The 18,546-nt window shown below is 35.2% G+C and overlaps 2 protein-coding genes across 2 annotated transcripts; one reads left to right on the top strand and one right to left on the bottom strand.

Annotated features, from left to right (window-relative positions):
* Positions 1 to 78: 78 nt before the first annotated feature.
* Positions 79 to 4,297, top strand: LOC9304055 (protein MALE DISCOVERER 2). The gene is made up of 13 exons (XM_002869984.2): positions 79 to 491; positions 658 to 1,054; positions 1,140 to 1,272; positions 1,369 to 1,440; positions 1,518 to 1,661; positions 1,759 to 1,902; positions 2,002 to 2,096; positions 2,171 to 2,596; positions 2,684 to 2,874; positions 2,972 to 3,104; positions 3,185 to 3,339; positions 3,499 to 3,690; positions 3,776 to 4,297. The coding sequence occupies exons 2-13, from the start codon at positions 967 to 969 to the stop codon at positions 4,031 to 4,033; spliced, it is 2,031 nt and encodes a 676-aa protein (XP_002870030.1). The 5' UTR covers positions 79 to 491; positions 658 to 966; the 3' UTR covers positions 4,034 to 4,297.
* Positions 4,298 to 4,520: 223 nt separating this feature from the next.
* On the bottom strand, positions 4,521 to 5,830 carry LOC9306101 (protein DOG1-like 4). The gene is made up of 2 exons (XM_002867936.2): positions 5,181 to 5,830; positions 4,521 to 4,888 (listed from the first exon to the last, which is right to left on the bottom strand). The coding sequence occupies exons 1-2, from the start codon at positions 5,589 to 5,591 to the stop codon at positions 4,613 to 4,615; spliced, it is 687 nt and encodes a 228-aa protein (XP_002867982.1). The 5' UTR covers positions 5,592 to 5,830; the 3' UTR covers positions 4,521 to 4,612.
* Positions 5,831 to 18,546: the final 12,716 nt, after the last annotated feature.

The raw sequence follows: 18,546 nt of genomic DNA, 5'->3' as shown, positions 1-18,546 counted from the left end.
TTCATTTTGTGTTTTTTTTTTTTTGATATGCAGCAAGGTGACGTGGTTTAGTGCAGTATAATTTTAAAAAATGCGAAAACTAAATTACAAGGAATTAGGGGTTGTGAAATTGGAAAATTTTCGAAAAAAGAAAAGAAAAGAAAACAAATTGTGCAAAGAGAGAGAGAGAGAGAAGAGGGAAGAAAAGGGAAGAGGGAGGAGAGAGAAGGCACCACCCTTTGGCCCTGGAGAGACCAAAGATGGTCGAAGAGAGAAAACTCTGAGATCATAATCATCATCATCATCCTGCAAAAAAAAACACAAGAAATCGATTTTTTTCCTTTAAAGAAATTGTATTTTTTAAAATATAATTAAGATCGATTTCTAGGGATATTTTGATTTCTAAATCCTCCCACCAACATTCTCTTGCTTGCCCTACCCGCTTGCTGGTTTCATCCTTTTTGTTTCTTCCAGAAACATAATAATACATTGTTCACATTATCCTTTATACAGTAAGTTTTATTATTTCCAATCATTTGTTTGGTTCCTTTACGTAATTTACAATGTTCTTCATTTTAAAGAGGACAATATAATGTTTTTTTTAGGTATATATACGTTGCTTCTTCGAAACGGTATCCCCTTTGGTAATTATTGTTATTTTTATTGCATTTTCTTAAGGTATCAAGAGATCCACAAGGAGCTGTTAGATCCCAGAGATTATTAACACTGTGATGAAAAGGGTTTTGTGAAAATCAATTTTCAAACCTGGAAAATGATGATCAAGGACCCTGATATCCGATTGTTTTCTGCTTTCTTCTGTACATTGTAATATATAGAAATATAACTTCTTCTCTCTCTCTCTTTTTTTTTTTTATATATTTGGTTTGGTTATATAGAAGAGAAAGTTTGTTTCTGGGAAATGGGTTTTTTGGATTTTGGTTTGTAATTAGGGAAAAATCTGTAGTATATAGTTGTAAAAACCTTATAATGATGGGTTGTGGATTTCGCTTCCCTTGGTTCTTCTTCTTGATCATTGGCCTTCAAGCTCCTCTCTCATTGTCCCTCACTTCCCAAGGTTAGATTTTTCGAACTCTATCTTCTTGTTCTTGTTTTAATGTTTTTTGTTTAGGGTTTTGGTTCATAGTTTGTGATGAATATAGGATCCGCATTGTTGAAATTCCGGGCAAGAGTGAACTCGGATCCTCATGGGACTCTTGCAAATTGGAATGTTTTTGGTAATGATCTATGCTTCTGGTCAGGGGTTACTTGTGTTGACGGTAAAGTGCAGATTCTGTAAGTTCCTCTGTTTTAGACTAGCTAAGCTATGAAAATGAGATGATTAGTGTCTCAATGTTCTAATAAAGTCTGATTCTCTATGTGCTTTTCTAGGGATCTTAGCGGATGTTCCTTGGAAGGAACGTTAGCTCCTGAGCTTAGCCAATTGAGTGATTTAAGATCTCTGTAAGGATCTTTCTACAGCTCTCTTTTTTATGTTTGGTTGTTCTTCCTTGGACTAAACTGCTTTCTTGTTCTTACAGAATACTCTCTAGGAACCATTTCTCCGGTGGAATTCCAAAGGAGTATGGGAGTTTCGAAAACTTGGAAGTATTGGATTTGAGAAATAATGATTTGAGCGGACAAATTCCGCTTGAGCTAAGCGATGACTTGTCTATCAAACACTTGTGAGCTAACATTTCTAATGTTCAATTCTTACAAAATGTATTGAAAAGAAGTGTACCTTAAATTTTTGTTTGCTATGACCTTGTTGAACTGATCCAGGTTGCTTTCTGGTAACAAATTTTTGAGTGATACGAGAATAAAGATCGTGAGACTTCAATCGTCCTATGAAGTCTGGTTAAAGAATAGTCCAAAGTTATCACCTTTGGCTGTTCTCGGCTGTATTAACAGAAAACTTGGACATTGGTAAGCTTTGTGATATTCTGATTCATCTAACACGAGTGTGTTTTGGTTATTCATCTTTACCGTTCATCTCTCTTGACAGTGTTTCTTTTGTCTTGACAGTGTTTCAAGAAACCGAATCATTCGAGTAAAAAAGGTAGAAGCTATTGTATTCCGGATCAAAGCAACCTCCAGACGTTTCTTGAAAGCATTCCCTAGTAAGCCAAAACAATTTGGATTCAACAATTTTAGCGCAGAAACTAGAGATAAGATTTCAATCTGATTCTTGCAGGCTTTTTGGAGCAAACTGATATCTTCAAACGACGTGAGTTACTCGAGGAGTCAAGTAATTTGGAGGCCGAGCCTGCTCCTTCCGCTCCTAGTCCTTCTCCCGAGATTATAACTGAAGCTTCTCCTCGAAGCAGCGGGTCTTTCCCTGCAGTAACCAATGCAAAGAAGAGAAGACCGCCTTTACACCCTCCTTTACCTTCTCCTGATAAGAACACTAGTCTTGATATCTCTAAGAATCAGCCACAAGATAATAAACAGTCAAAAGGATCAAAACATGTATGGCTGTATGTGATTATCGCCGTTTCTTCTTTCGTCGGTTTACTGATTATAGTAGCGGTTATCTTCTTCTGCCGAAAAAGAGCCGTAAAGAGCATAGGTCCTTGGAAAACTGGTCTTAGTGGACAATTGCAGAAAGCTTTTGTTACCGGTAAAAAATCTTCTTCTCTCTGTTTCCATTTTTACTCTGTTTCTTTAGGAACATTAACATTGAAACTGAGAACTTGACAAAATCTAGGGGTACCAAAGCTCAATCGGTCTGAGCTTGAAACAGCGTGTGAGGATTTCAGCAACATTATAGAGACATTTGACGGTTACACTGTGTATAAAGGAACATTGTCGAGTGGTGTTGAGATAGCGGTGGCTTCAACCGCGATTGCTGAATCTAAGGAATGGACAAGAGCCATGGAAATGGCATACCGTAGAAAGGTTACTTAATCCTTGTGAAACTCGAAAATAATAACTTAAAAGGTCTTACCATTATAAGTATCCTTTTGAATTGGAGTTAGTGTATGTCTTTTTGTAGATTGATACATTATCGCGGATCAACCATAAAAACTTTGTGAATCTGATTGGATACTGCGAAGAAGATGATCCTTTTAATAGGATGATGGTCTTTGAATATGCTCCAAATGGAACTCTTTTCGAACATTTGCACGGTAAAAACATTGGTCTTGGTCTTTTCATGATGTTATGTCGGCTTTCACTCTCTCGGTTAATAACGTTTTCTGCCTATCAGATATGGAGACAGAGCATCTTGATTGGAGCGCACGGATGAGAATAATAATGGGAACGGCTTACTGTCTACAACATATGCACGCGATGAACCCGCCTATGGCTCATACGGACTTCAACTCATCGGAAATCTACCTAACCGATGACTACGCAGCCAAGGTTTGCTCTAAAAACTCTCAAACTGTTATTGAATGTGTTATTACTAACCTATATTTGCTCAAGAACCTCCCAAACTATATTACAATACAAGAACCCTGAAACTGTTTTAAAGGGTTTGTCGTTAGGCCGCTATAAAGATTTGGTAAACCGAATTTGCAGGTCTCGGAGATTCCATTCAACTTAGAGGCAAGATTAAATCCGAAGAAACATGTGAGTGGTGACTTAGAGCAAACGTCATTGCTACTACCTCCAGAACCAGAGGCTAACGTCCATAGCTTTGGAGTCTTAATGCTCGAAATAATCTCCGGAAAGCTCTCTTTCTCAGACGAATACGGATCTATAGAGCAATGGGTATATAAGCATTAATAATCCCTCTTTAATCAAAACAAAAACAGAGAGCATTATCCATATACTAACGGTCTGGCTCATGTATCAGGCTTCAAAGTACCTTGAAAACGACGAATTAGGAGAGATGATAGATCCATCGTTAAAGACATTCAAAGAAGAAGAGCTTGAAGTGATCTGCGATGTGATACGAGAATGTCTGAAAACAGAACAGAGACATCGACCTTCGATGAAAGATGTAGCGGAACAACTAAAACAAGTTATCAACATAACTCCTGAGAAAGCTACTCCAAGATCCTCTCCTCTTTGGTGGGCAGAGCTCGAAATCTTGTCCTCTGAAGCTACTTGACCAATCAGAGGTTTCTCCTATTCGTTTAATGCTCTCTCTCTCTCTCTCTCTCTATAAGTTGTATCACTTTTTTCTTTTTTCTTCTGGTTTCTTGGATCAGTTTTTTCTTATATGAGCATTTGGTTTCTTGATTCTTCAACGTTGAGTTTGTTTTGATTAGTGTTTCCTTCTCGATGGATTTGATATATACGAGTTTCGATGTGTTTGTATAATGCAGAGTAGTATATATCACGTATTGAACGTATTATTTTTGTGATAACATATGTGTGACTCTTTTTTTTTTTGTAATACTTCACATTCATATATATATATATTATATAATCCTTATCGGCTGATCCTGTAAGCTCCGATAGAAACGCACCAAAGTGCTTAAGAATGCACTTCATTCTGAGTACCACCACATATTCATATATTTCATGCCATGAAATTACATTCTATTTTTCTTTTGTAATTGTTGGTTTTAACGCGAAAGAAAAAAAGACAGCTGTTGATGGAAGTTAAATTTTTTCATTCTTATTGGTAAATTTAAAAAAAGTAAAAAAAAACGTGACAACAGCGGAAACAACCCTTAAGTTTGTGTCAGGAGTGAGTGACATTATGTCTTCGGTTCCCCCACCGACGTAACTGAACCTGAAACGTAGCCGCCGCTGCCAAAAACTCAACGCACTGTGGTGGTGCTAAAATGTCTAAAATACCTTTAAGCGTTTTCAGCCGCACACAATCCGCCGCTTTCACCATCTTCTCAAGACCCGTCGCTAATCCCCTCACCGCTGCCTCCACCACCACCACCGATTCTCCTCCGACGTGACATCCAAGCCTCGCCAGTTCCACCATCTTCCGATCAGCCATAGCCACCTAAAGACAGTTATTTTATGTTAAATATATCTATAATAAAATGAATTACAATATACGTACAGTGATTACTGATCATAAGGACAAGTGCCAAATTTGATTCAACACTGTTTTCAATAGAAAATTGCTATAACTTTAAAGAATTTGATATATTTTCCAAACAAAAAATATATATCACTGAAAATGGCTATCCAGTTTTCAATAAAGAATTCTAATTCATAAATAATATATATCAAATGTTTGAAAAATAGTTATAAAAATCTAAGATCCGTACGGATCTAAATCTTGGACCCACCTGATACCGCTCCATCTCCCTCTCAATTTTTTGCTCATCGAACTTGGTCTTAACTCTCAACTCCTCCAATTTCCTCACCTGAGCCTCCACAAGCACCACCCTCGAGTACTTCCTCAGCCTATCAACCATCCGAAATACCGTAGACGGTTTCCATCCGGTTAACCAAAAGCAAGCTTTCTCTAACGGGTTTAGCCAAATCGGTCCAAAGAAAGCTAAAACATCTTCTCCTATGGCTGCCCATTTGGCTGTGTAATAAGCTTTGTGATGTGTAGTTAGCTTCGAGATCAAAGCTCGAAGCTCGGTCTCACTCATAGTGTTATGAGCAATTAAAAGTTGATGAAGATATAGCTCAAGTTGTATAACCCAACTCTCATAGAACTCTAGGAACTTTTCTTCTACTAGGTTTCTCATTTTGCTCCTTAGTCTTTAGAGGTTATATTCTTTAAGCCAATATTTATACCTACGTCTATCGATATATACACAATGCATATATGTTTATATATCCGCAGGTATATGTAATCATATTTTATCTACTATATTACATCGGTATGGTTTTATATTACCAACGCTACGTACCGTGTAACGAAATATAGAAAATGAAGCCAATAGGTAAATTAACATTAAACAAATTATAAACTGACATATTGATTCATTTTAACTAAAAGATGAAATGGTCGAACACCTTTATTATTGAACCAAAAAAAAAACGTAATTTGGTATTTTATGCGAGTATACTGATGAAATATTTTTTTTCTTGGGTTTATAGAATCGTAAAGTTCTTTGACAATATTTGTTGGTTTAAATCTTATCAAAAACCTAAGAGGAATATTTGACGATATGGTTCTGCATATATATAGAACAAAAATTACGAGGACTTCGACAATATTGACATGCAACATGTGAACGTATATCTAAGTTTTTAAGTGTATACGCATGTGATATGTCTATAAAAATTGATTGTACATAAATACTTATACCGTTATACGTGGATATTAATTTACGTACGCTCATCGCAATATTAATAAAATAAATTAATTAATTCTTTATATGATCAGATAAATCAAAACTTTGAAAGGAAACTTAATTACCTTTTACCACAAAAAAAAAAAAAAAAAAAAAAAAACCCTTGAAAGAAAGGACCGTAACAGATGGAAGAGAAGGGAGATTACAATAGTTGCATGGCTTACGCGCATCAATCGCCGACTGCAAATATGTGACGCTTTGCAAAATTAGTAAATAGTCTTATGTGATGAATTTAATCCACTAATATGCGTAGTATTTATTTAAAACCACTAATACTGTATATGGTTTTTCCAAAATAACAAATTCATGCATCTCTTTATTAATACAGCTACAGAAATTGATGTATTGATAAAATCAATAAAAATGGAATAAAATAGTAAGATATTTCTTCAATGTGAAGAATCAGAAAATAGCTGGGTTTTTGACCTTTGAGAGACACGAAACGGCAGGGTAACACAGAGCTGATGGCTCACGTGGATCCGCGTGTCGTTCGTTTAGTCATTATTAGCATCAACGTGGAACATATCTCCCACGTAAGTTATCCAGTCAACCTCTCCTAGCTAGTTGTGTATATGCAATATACGTATAGTTCTGCTTATTTTTATAATATACAACTTTCTAATAAAATCTATAGGAAGATAATTTTTCTGGTTATATTGGATTTGAATGGTAATTATGTAGTATTGCGGTAGGGCATACTATTTTGACAACTAGTAATCATAAAAACGATATCAAAATTGTTATTGAAAACGTTATTATCAGTTTTTTTTACAGTTTTTATGTATTATTTTTTATATAGTTTTATTAATTCATAAAAAATTACTATTCTAACTTATATTTTAAAAAAAATGTATAATATTGTGTTATCAATCAAATCTATTGGTTTATATGAATTACGAAATTACGATAATCACCGATAATAGTTTAGAAAACATGATTTTGTGTAAATTCTAAAGTAAGAATCATTTAGATTACTTATAACAACTAAAAAGTCTAATTAATAAATAAAAAGATCAATCATTTTTATAGTCTTGTATTTTGTTTGTCATGATGTTGATCTAGTAGAAAATAAACAACTCAAAACAACCTAATAAGTGTTGTGAAACTTATTGTTATCTTATTCCATTCCATGAATAATGATACATATATATAGGCATATAAATCTAGGGTTTTAGAGTACATAATGAATAACCCTGATGGGCTTATTGGGCCCGGTTATAAGTCCAATATGATGTATTATAACACTCCCCCTTGGACGGAGTAACCGGACCTGATGGTCAATCGGGATCTCGATAATACGCTGGGGAATGTTGCCTCATTAAAACCTTACCAGGAAAACCCAGTGGGAAAAACCATGGTGAAGGAAAAAGAGTACAACACGCATTACTCCCCCTGATTAGAGCATCACCGTAGATCTCTAAGTCTACGCATTCCTATTTGTTGGATGAGCTTCCGGAGTGTTGAAGCGGGCAATGATTTGGTGAAAAGGTCGGCGGAGTTATCGCATGATCGGACCTGTTGAACGCTGATCGTACCATCCTTCTGCCAATCCGAGGTTGAGAAGAATTTCGGTAGGATGTGCTTCGTCCGATCTCCTTTGATATAACCTTCCTTGAGTTGAGCAATGCAAGCCGCGTTGTCTTCAAACATAACCGTGGGCTCCTTATCTTCTTTCATACCACAATCTGATCGGATGTGCTGAGTCATGGATCGTAGCCAAACACATTCTCTGCTGGCTTCGTGAATGGCCAAAAGTTCTGCATGGTTTGATGAAGTGGTAGTGATTTTCTGCTTTATCGATCTCCAAGAGATAGCTGTTCCTCCATGCGTGAACACATAACCAGTTTGAGACTTGGCATTGTGCGGATCTGATTGATAACCTGCATCAGCAAAACCAACTAGTCCATCCTTGTTGTGGTTAGTGTAAAACAGTCCTAAGTCTTTAGTACCTTGAAGGTATCTTAGGAGGTGTTTGATACCATTCCAGTGCCTCTGAGTTGGACATGAGCTGAAGCGAGTTAGGAGGTTCACGGCAAAACAGATGTCTGGTCTAGTGTGACTAGCCAAGTACATTAACGCTCCTACAGCACTGAGGTATGGCTTTTCTGGACCGAGAATTTCTTCATCGTCCTTCTTGGGACCAAATGGATCACTGTCCAATCCTAGGCTCCGGACAACCATTGGGCTGTTCAATGGGTGGGCCTGGTCCATATTGAATCGCTTGAGTACTTTTTCAATGTAAGCTGCTTGATGCACAAGGATTCCTCCTTTAACGTACTCAAGTTGTAAACCCAAACAGAATTTAGTTTTACCTAGGTCTTTCATTTCGAATTCTGCTTTCAAGCAGTCGACTGTTTGGGAGATTTCACCAGATGTTCCGAGGATGTTTAGGTCATCCACGTAAACTGCTATGATTACAAATCCTTTGTTTGAGTATTTCTTGATGAAAATGCATGGACTGATGGGATCGTTTTTGTAGCCTTCTCTGATGAGATATTCGCTTAACCGGTTATACCACATACGTCCACTTTGTTTCAGTCCATACAAGGATTTGTTCAGCCTGATGCAGTATTGATCTCGAGATGCATGCTTATCTTTAAGCTCTATGCCATCTGGTAATCTCATGTATATTTCATTGTCGAGGGGCCCATAGAGATATGCGGTGACAACATCCATTAACCACAAATCTAGATTTTCTCTTATGGCCAGACTTATGAGGAATCGAAAAGTAGTTGCATCCACCACCGGAGAATAAGTCTCCTCATAATCGATTCCGGGTCTCTGTGAGAATCCTTGTGCTACAAGCCGTGCTTTATAACGAACGACTTCACCGAGTTCGTTTCTTTTACGCACAAAGACCCATTTATGGCCCACTGGTTTGACATTAAATGGTGTCCGGATGATCGGACCAAACACATTCCTGAGTTTGAGACTCTTTAACTCCACGTTTATGGCTTCTTTCCATTTTAGCCAGTCTGTTCTATGAGTGCACTCTGTGATAGACGTGGGTTCTAGATCCTCTTGCGTGTTCGCAATATCAAGTGCTACTTTGTATGCAAAGAGTGCATTTAAGTCGACTTCTTTTCTGTTCCATTGGGTTCCAGACATGTTGTAATTGATAGAGATCTCATCGTTATCGATCTCGTCAGAACCTAGAGATTCGGCGTCCCGAACCTCTTCTGGTGGTTCATTAGAGTGAGTCTCAGCGCGCGCTATGTCTGTTATATTGGGAATCCCGGTTTCAACTATTGCACCTTTCTTTGATTTCCGTGGATTCTTGTCTTTGGAACCTAGAGGTCTGCCACGTTTATTTCGTGATGCAGACTCTGTAGCAACTTGAACTTGTCCCGTTGGAACAGTGATTCGTACTGGTGCATTACAAGCTGGTATGTACGATTTGGTTACTTTGTTCGGGTCAGCAAAGGAATCTGGCAATTGATTAGCTAGCTTTTGATAGTGTATAATCTTTTGGATCTCCGAATCACATTCTAGAGTCCGAGGATCTTGCCAATTTAAGGATGTTTGATTCCATGATAGCTCTTTGACCAGCTTGTGTTTCTCTCCACCCAATGTTGGATATACCGATTCATCAAATTGGCAATCCGCATATCTGGCCTTAAATAGGTCTCCAGTGGTCGGCTCGAGATATTTGATGATGGTGGGAGAATCAAAACCAACATATATTCCCATCCTCCTTTGAGGTCCCATTTTGGTTCTATGTGGTGGAGCAATGGGTACATAGACTGAGCACCCAAATGTTTTGAGATGGGAGATGTCTGGCTCATGACCCTATAATAATTGGGATGGGGAATATCTATGCTCACTAGATGGTCGGATGCGTATTAGTTCAGCAGCATGTAATACTGCATGTCCCCAAGCTGAGACCGGGAGTTTCGACCTCATGAGTAATGGTCGAGCAATCCATTGGATTCGTTTAATGAATGATTCAGCAAGTCCATTCTGAGTATGGACATGTGCCACAGGATGTTCACGGTCACCCCCATGGCCATACAATAATCATTAAACGCTTGGGAAGTGAATTCACCAGCATTATCAAGACGTATAGTCTTTAGTGGGAAGTCTGGAAAGTGGGCTCGTAATCTGATGATTTGAGCCAACAACCTAGCAAAAGCTTGGTTCCGAGAAGACAACAGGCATACATACGACCAACGGGTCGAAGCATCTATTAGTACCATGAAGTACCGGAATGTCCCAGAAGGTGGGTGAATGGGACCACAGATATCTCCTTGGATTCTTTCCAGAAAATGCAATGTCTCTTTGGACACTTTTACTGGTGAAGGCCGAGTGATCAACTTCCCTTGGGAGCAAGCTGTGCACATGAGGTGCTGAGGGAAGACTCGGTTTTCTCGAAGGGTGTGTCCTTGAGAACTTTGGATTAATTTACGCATCATGGTTGTACCGGGATGACCAAGCCGGTCGTGCCAAATAGTGTAGTCTTGGAACCGGGCTTTGAGAGCATTATTAGCCTCAATCATACTGACCTTGGCATAGTAAAGGCCAGTAGATAAAGCGGGTATAGTCTCGAGGACTTGTTTATGGCCAAGTGTGATCTTAGTGATCAGTAGGGATTCTTTATTCCCTTCACCCTGGGTTTCTATGTGGAAACCATTAAGTCTGATATCTTTAAAACTTAAAAGGTTTCTTTTTGAGCTGGGTGAGTATAATGCATCAGGAATGTCCAGATGTGTGCCGTTTGATAACAACACATGGGCCTGGCCGTGGCCTTCTATTAAGTTCGAGCTACCCGCTATTGTGCTAATATTCGCGGTTTGCATGATTAAATTTATGAAATAACTCTTGTCTTTGAGGATAGTGTGGCTGGATCCACTATCCACCACTATGATATCCTTTTGAGTGTTCATATCTTCAATTTAAACAAGAGGTATGATTTAAAAATGAGTAAATCATAAGATTCATAAATTAATAAAATATCAAAATGTCTGAAAATAAATAGCAAATGAAAATAAAACAGATCCCCAAAATGAAAAGAAACAAAATCAAAATAAGCAAGTGTTCAGATGATAGAATCAATCGAGGAGATCTGAGGTCTCGTAGTCCATGATATCGGTCGGCTCGGCAGTGGTGTCGTTAGCATCAACTTGCTGGGCCATGTTAGCTTCAGCAGGTGCTTTCCCATGTTTCTGATACAAATCGCAATGAAACTTGGGAGTACGACTGTTCTTTGTCCAGTGATTGAACATTCCGCATCTGGTACAGGCAGACTGATTGGTTGGGTGGGCAGGGCGGTTTGGTTTAGAGATACCACGGCCTTTACCGGAACCATAACTGAGGTTATGTCGGTTGCCACGTCCGTTTCCGCGTCCACGCTTTCCACATCCATTCCCACGTCCATTCCCATGTCCATGGCCACGATCTGAGGATCTGTCTCCCTGGACATTGTAGGATTCTTTGCGGGAATCTGGTACTGGAGCCGATCCCGGGGGCCTCTGGGCACTGTTCCTCATTAACAGGTCATTGTTTTTCTCGGCCAAGAGCAAACAGGATAACAAATCTTCGTACAATGTATGTTTCATTGCACGATATTGTTGCTGAAGCACAATATTTTGGGTATGGAAGGTGGATAATGTTTTCTCGAGGAGATCATTATCAGACACCTCTTCACCACATAGTTTCATGATTGAAACTATCCGAAAGAGTTCGGAGTTGTAGTCATCCACAGATTTGTAATCTTGGAACCGGAGTTCCTTCCAGTCAAACTTGGCTTGTGGCAAGAGCACCGTTTTCTGGTGATCATACCGTTTTTTCAGGGCCACCCAAAGTTCGAGTGAAATTGATTTCATTAGGGGTTTGTTAAAAGGATAGTTATATGAAAATAATTAAATTTTCTATTTGAGGAAACTTTATATTTGAGGAAAGTTTCTGATTTGGGAAACTTTCTAAATGAGGAAAGTTTTCATTCCGGGTCATTTGCTATTTGAGGAAAGTTTCTATTTTAGGAAACCTTCTAAATGAGGAAAGTTTCTATTTTAGGAAACCTTCTAAATGAGGAAAGTTTCTATTTGAGGAAAATTTCTATTTTAGGAAACCTTCTAAATGAGGAAAGTTTCTATTTTAGGAAACCTTCTAAATGAGGAAAGTTTCTATTTGAGGAAAACTTTCTAAATGAGTAAAGTTTCTAATTTGGGAAACTTTCTAAATGAGGAAAGTTTTCATTCCGGGTCATTTGCTATTTGAGGAAAGTTTCTATTTTAGGAAACCTTCTAAATGAGGAAAGTTTCTATTTGAGGGAAGCTTTCTAAATGAAGAAAGTTTCTATTTGAGGAAAACTTTCTAAATGAGGAAAGTTTCTGTTTGAGGAAACCTTCTAAATGAGGAAAGTTTCTATTTTAGGAAACTTTCTCGGGAATCGTAAATTTTAAGGATACGGAACATAAGTTCGGTTTAATGGTTTAAAGTTGGACCGGAATATTAGATTCCGGTTTGGGCCGAATTGATTTCCGGTTTAGAATAACCAGTTTGAACCGGTTTACCCAGATTGAGATCCGGTTATTATTTTTTGGAACCGGTTTGATAATCGGTTTAACCGATGAATCGAATTGATATTCGGGTTTAGGAGTTAACCGAGAATGATTTCCGGTTTAGGGGATACACGAAAATTGCGTTTTGGATTTGATTTGATTTAGGTTTTAAGATTTCGGCCATGGCTTAGTGTTTTCGATTTTGAGTGTTAGGTTTAAGTAATACAAGGTTTTTGATCTTTAAGCTTTTAAGGTTTTGTTTTTACCTTTCACCAATTGGGGTTGAACGGATTGAACCGGGAGCTTAAGACCTCGGTAACTCACGCTGTCGATGAACAGTGTCGATGAACAGTATCGATGAACAGTGTCGGCATGAACAGTATCGGAGAACAGTGTGGATGAACAGTATCGGCAAACAGTGTCGATGAACAGTATTGATGAACAGTATCGGCGTGAACAGTGTTTTGCGATTTTTAGGGTTAGGGTTGTTAAGAGCAAACTCGTGCTGATAACGTGTTGTGAAACTTATTGTTATCTTATTCCATTCCATGAATAATGATACATATATATAGGCATATAAACCTAGAGTTTTAGAGTACATAATGAATAACCCTGATGGATTTATTGGGCCCGGTTATAAGTCCAATATGATGTATTATAACAATAAGAATATAAAATTAAATAACGAATACGCTGTCATGTTTTAGGTTGGGTTGGATTTAAACCGATAATTTTGAGACCAGTACTATACTAGTTCTTAAATGGACTTCATTCCTCTTCTTTTTTTCTTCTTTTCGAGTTGGCCTTTAATGGGCTGCATGGCAAATAAATGGAAGTATATAACTAAGAACGTGGAGGAAAAATTCAAGTTTGTCGAATATGGGACATGTTATAAAATTCTGAGATGTGATCAGGTGAATCCATTGCCTTGTCAAATTTTCATTTTGGAACTGAGCTCATATTTTTTTCTTTTCCAAAAGTTCCTTTATATATATATATATATATTTTTGGACAATCTTTATATATATATACCGTCAACAACATCATTATTCAGTAATGGAGAAACCATTTTGGAGAAGCAGTGTACTTTTTACAACAAACAGAAGCTAGAAGTAACCAGTCACCAGACATAAACTAGAAGTAACCAAACACAAGTAAGATTACAGCAACTTCAACTACTAACAACAAAGACGAGAAATATATGGTGCATTCTAACAACGGAGCTCATATTTATTGTTGCATTTACGTTGATACTTTAAGAAGAAAAAAAAAAAGCCTATAAAAACCGAAGTTTATATAATGAGAGATATAGAGCAAAATTATACAAGAAGACATTAATATCACGACAGGATAACCCTCGAAGCAGCCTCCCATTCTTTTCATCCCAAAATAATGAAAATTATGTTATTTATTTTAACCTACTTTTATTCTTCTAGTTGTACATCAATTTGCATCATTCTCTCTATCTTATTTCCTTTTCCTAATATTATTTCTTTTTTTCTTTTAATCAATGTTTTTAAATCCGATCCGAACGGTAATTAAAGGGACTACTTATTGACCCACCAGATCATTGGATCAACTGGATTCGGTCACGGATCAATTGATTAAAACATATTTAATATGTATAGAGATTATACAGTTTTATACTAAAAATAAGCATACCATGTTTCACAAAAGATGAATCTAACAATAATAATAAAATGATTAAAAATTTTAAATCCAACTAAAACCGTAAAAACACTAAAATAGAAAGAAAGTGAATTGAGAAAATGAAAAAAATACTAAAAATAACAGAATAGTGAATATACTAAAGTTCTACAATCTTATATTTTATTTCAAAATCAAATGATTTTCTTTTGAACCGATACCCGGCCGGTTCAACCGGTTCAGCAGATCACGGGTTAATTGAAGATGCGGTTATTTTTGTGTTTTCTACTAGTCGTCGAAGTAGTACAGAAAGTAGTGCAAGAAGTGATTCAGCAAGAAATGATTCAGCAAGATGAGATGCATAATTTTTATGGGTTTTGAAAACTTTCTTTATGTGTGATATATTGGAAGAACTTGAGGCGTAAGTTTATGTTTTTGTTATATAAGGGGATGTGACCTTATGAGAATGTGGATTTGAAGAATATAAAAATCCCAAAGAAATTCGATGTGAGAGATTGTGTGTGATCGTGTGCGACGTAGTTTCGCGGGTTTGTGCTTGTGTGATCAAGCTTATTTGTGTGTTGGTGTTGAAGGTTCGTGTTGGAGAGTTTTGGAGACCGTTGGGTTCATTGGTGTGACGATTCGTGTGTGGTGATCGTTTGAGAAATTTTGGAGAATTAAAGTCTAGACTCAGAGGGAGTTTAGCTCAGGATTAGGTTATCATGATTAAATCTAGGCTCAGGAGAGTTTAGTTAAAGGTAGAGTTTATCCTTAAGATTTGATGTTAATAGAACAGAGCAGTGAATCAAGATGGTTGTACTTGGTTTACGCGTTTGCGAATAGGTTGTATTTGCTTTCTTGTTCTAGTGGAATCAAAATCTGGACGTAGTCCCGGAGAGTAGGAAAAACCGAACCTCGTTAACAAATTTCTTGTCTCGTTTACTTTCTGCATTTTATTATTACCTCATCTGCACTTACATTAATGGCGGATTGTTGTGGGTTTTTTCCAGTTTTAAAATTACTGAATATTAGTATTAAATACAAACCAAAAAAATATAAGAGTCGCAGGTTAACCGATCAAACTGAACAGTTCGAGTCAGACATGAAAATACTATTTTTTATCAACAACAATGGAGCATTGTTTGTCTGTTAAAAAATCAGATATACACGAGCATTTTTATAAATTTATCCGTTCTAACATTAGCTCGTCAAAATACAAACGAGATAAAAAAACAAATTTTTTTTTTTTTTTACTTCTTGGAGATAAGTTAAAAACGTCGGCTATGGTGTAACAACGATATTTACCAACTAAGAACAGTATGCGATGTAAGAGCACCCCCAATAGTGTTTTTTATGGGTTTCTTAAAAAAATCCTTAAAATTAAAAGTAATTAAAATAAATAAATATAATAAATAAAGTTAAGGATTGTTAAGAGTTGGCTCTAATATAAGGATTGTTAAGAGGTTTAAGGATTGTTAAGAGTCTCATATGTGTCGCTTTCTGATTGGGTCAAAAATATTAATAAAAGACAAAATAAAATATGCCTTCAAATTTCAGAAATATGATGGACATTCGAACTCGAGTTCGTGATAGGACTATGCATCAACAATTAAAAGCTGATTTTGTTAATCGTATATGGCAAAAAATTGTTTTTTTTATTTGTACTTTTTATATGTTTTTATGTCTTGTATGTTTAAATTTTTTAGGAAATGGTAATATTTATTAAGTTTTATCAAATAAAAATATTTACAATTTTCATTTTATTTTTTCTATTTTTTTAAGAAACCCACTTAAGGACTTTACCATTGGACAAAAAATTTTTTAAGGATTCATCACAAATTCTTAACTTTAAAATTATCATTATTTATGATTAAAAAAAGTTTAAGAATTCTTTTAAGGATTCAACCATTGATGTTGCTCTAAGCAATCTCCTCTTTAATTAATCTTTTAAACACCTCCTTGTACAAAGTAGCATGGGCGGAGGCAGCATACAACCATGGGGGTCAACTGACCCCGGTGAATTTTTAAAATTCAACTAATATTATGGCAAATTTAAACAAGTATGTAGATATTTAAGAAAAATCCTATAAATTGACCCCAGTGCCCATTGTGAAAACCAATCTTTTGACCCTTTAATACATAACTTTTTTTAATATTGCAAAATGATATGAATTATAACGACTAATAATTATATATAAGTTTATTTTTAATTTTGTGAATAAGTGTTTTCATTTACTTCAATAGCATTTTCTTTGATTACTATGAATCTATATAATTACTTTTATTCCACTATACTTTTATTATTTTTGCTTTTATCTATTCTTTTTTCCCATTTATAATTGTCTTTTATGTATATCAATTATCATGTTTTATACAACCAAACTTTTCTAGAAATACCAAAAATTATTTAATTGTAAAACAAAAGTTATATACTTATATGCAATATAATTTGAAAAAAAATCACATCTATTTTATTAAAAAATGATTTTTATATTTTGACCCCGGTAAAAGAAAATTCTAGCTCCGCCACTGCAAAGTAGTGCGTCTGCTTTTGTGTGCAGTCGTGAAAGATTCTTTCGAAGATTACAAATTCCCAAACTTGGCTCCTCATCATTACTTTAAGAACTATACTATTCTAGTCCTAATAAAATATAATTTTTTTAAAAAAAAAGCATCAATAAAACATCGATAGTCTGTAAATCCGTCTGCTTACACATGAGCTAAATTTTAGGCATTCGGATATGTCGATCGATTTTGGTTTCGGTTCCATTCAATTCATGTTCTTTCAGTTCTAGAGTTTATGATCCATATAGAAACCGAACCAAGTTTAGTTTGATTTGGTTCTAAAGTTTAGGATCTATTAGGATATTTTTTTTGGGATGGAATATTTTTGAGTATTGTTCAGTTTTTTTTGGATATTTTTGATATTTTTAGAGTATTTTGGATATATATCGGGTATTTTTGGTTATTCAATATAAAAATAACTAATATTTTAGATATATAATCAGATTTCGAATATTTTCGGATATCCGAAATATTTTGGTCGGTTCCAGTTCTCTCGCTTCTAAAATTTAAAATCCATTTGAATATTTTAAAATTTTGTTTGGCTCCTTTTACTTTGGTCCCGATTCGATTATTTTGTCCATACCTACTAAATCCATAGAATTAGACATCCTAATAGAATAATTAGCATTATTAACCTCGTCTTGGGACGAAACCCATGCAGATTTTTTGTTTTCTGCTAATTGAAGAATTTCACGTTGATTTATAACTAAATTTTCGTAAGATTGAGATGACCTTTTAATATATATACTAGATCATCACCCGTACTACAGTACAGGTTAAATTTCATTTATAACAAAATTTATCTATTATATAGTTATAGAATAAAATCGTGATATATTATAATAGTAAGTAAAAAAATATTAATTTTTTATGTCACTATATATATAATATTAGAATGAATATATATATATATATATATATATTTCTGTAATCCTCAATTATGGATATATTTTTTAAAGATATGAAAACGGAAAATAATATTATTTTAAAAAAAAATAATATTGTTTGAACAATGAGTTAATTTATGTTAACAACCACAAAATGAGAGTGCATATAATTTAGTTAGATCAAAAATCAAAATATCATAAATGAATCGCATCTAAAACGTAGATTATTTTGAATTAGTTAAAAAAGTTAGCTATTATTTTGAATTAATTTAGGAGATTATTTTTTTCAAATTCTAATTCATTGGTTGTTGAAATAGAGATTTGTTTAAGCTAATTACGGAATTTACCAATTATTCACATAATCGAATATGTTATAAACATATATTTGGTATATAATAATACCAAATTCGATCCATGTGTGGAGTCTATATTTTCATTTTACAATCCCTATGAAAATATTGTGGCACAATCTATTATTCATTATTTCCAAAATTGCTTGCATAATTAAATTTTCAAATATTTAGAAGTGTCAAACCTTATTTAACTCATCTCATCATAAAATCTTAAAATGTTATCTATTATAAAGATCATAACTTTCTATCATATAATACATTACTTTTAACCCGCCGCCTACTATAAATATATTAAACATATCTTTTTAGAAAATCAAATTAGTATTTATAATTTTTTTATCTTTTTAATCTATTAAATATTTATGATATTCTTTAATATATTAAATTAAAC

Source organism: Arabidopsis lyrata, assembly GCF_000004255.2.
Source record: "Arabidopsis lyrata subsp. lyrata unplaced genomic scaffold ARALYscaffold_7, whole genome shotgun sequence".
Lineage (NCBI taxonomy): Eukaryota > Viridiplantae > Streptophyta > Magnoliopsida > Brassicales > Brassicaceae > Arabidopsis > Arabidopsis lyrata.
Note: the sequence above shows the minus strand (reverse complement) of the source record. Positions and strands in the feature narration are given on the sequence as shown.

What these genes read in the sequence shown, in the direction of transcription:
- LOC9306101 (XM_002867936.2), bottom strand. Translation starts at nt 5,591, where the DNA reads ATGAGAAACCTAGTAGAAGAAAAGTTCCTAGAGTTCTATGAGAGTTGG. An exon ending in GGGAGATGGAGCGGTATCAG is followed by an intron (nt 4,889 to 5,180) that starts GTGGGTCCAAGA and finishes AACTGTCTTTAG; the next exon opens with GTGGCTATGGCTGATCGGAA.
- LOC9304055 (XM_002869984.2), top strand. Translation starts at nt 967, where the DNA reads ATGATGGGTTGTGGATTTCGCTTCCCTTGGTTCTTCTTCTTGATCATT. An exon ending in AACAGAAAACTTGGACATTG is followed by an intron (nt 1,903 to 2,001) that starts GTAAGCTTTGTG and finishes TTGTCTTGACAG; the next exon opens with TGTTTCAAGAAACCGAATCA. An exon ending in GCAGAAAGCTTTTGTTACCG is followed by an intron (nt 2,597 to 2,683) that starts GTAAAAAATCTT and finishes GACAAAATCTAG; the next exon opens with GGGTACCAAAGCTCAATCGG.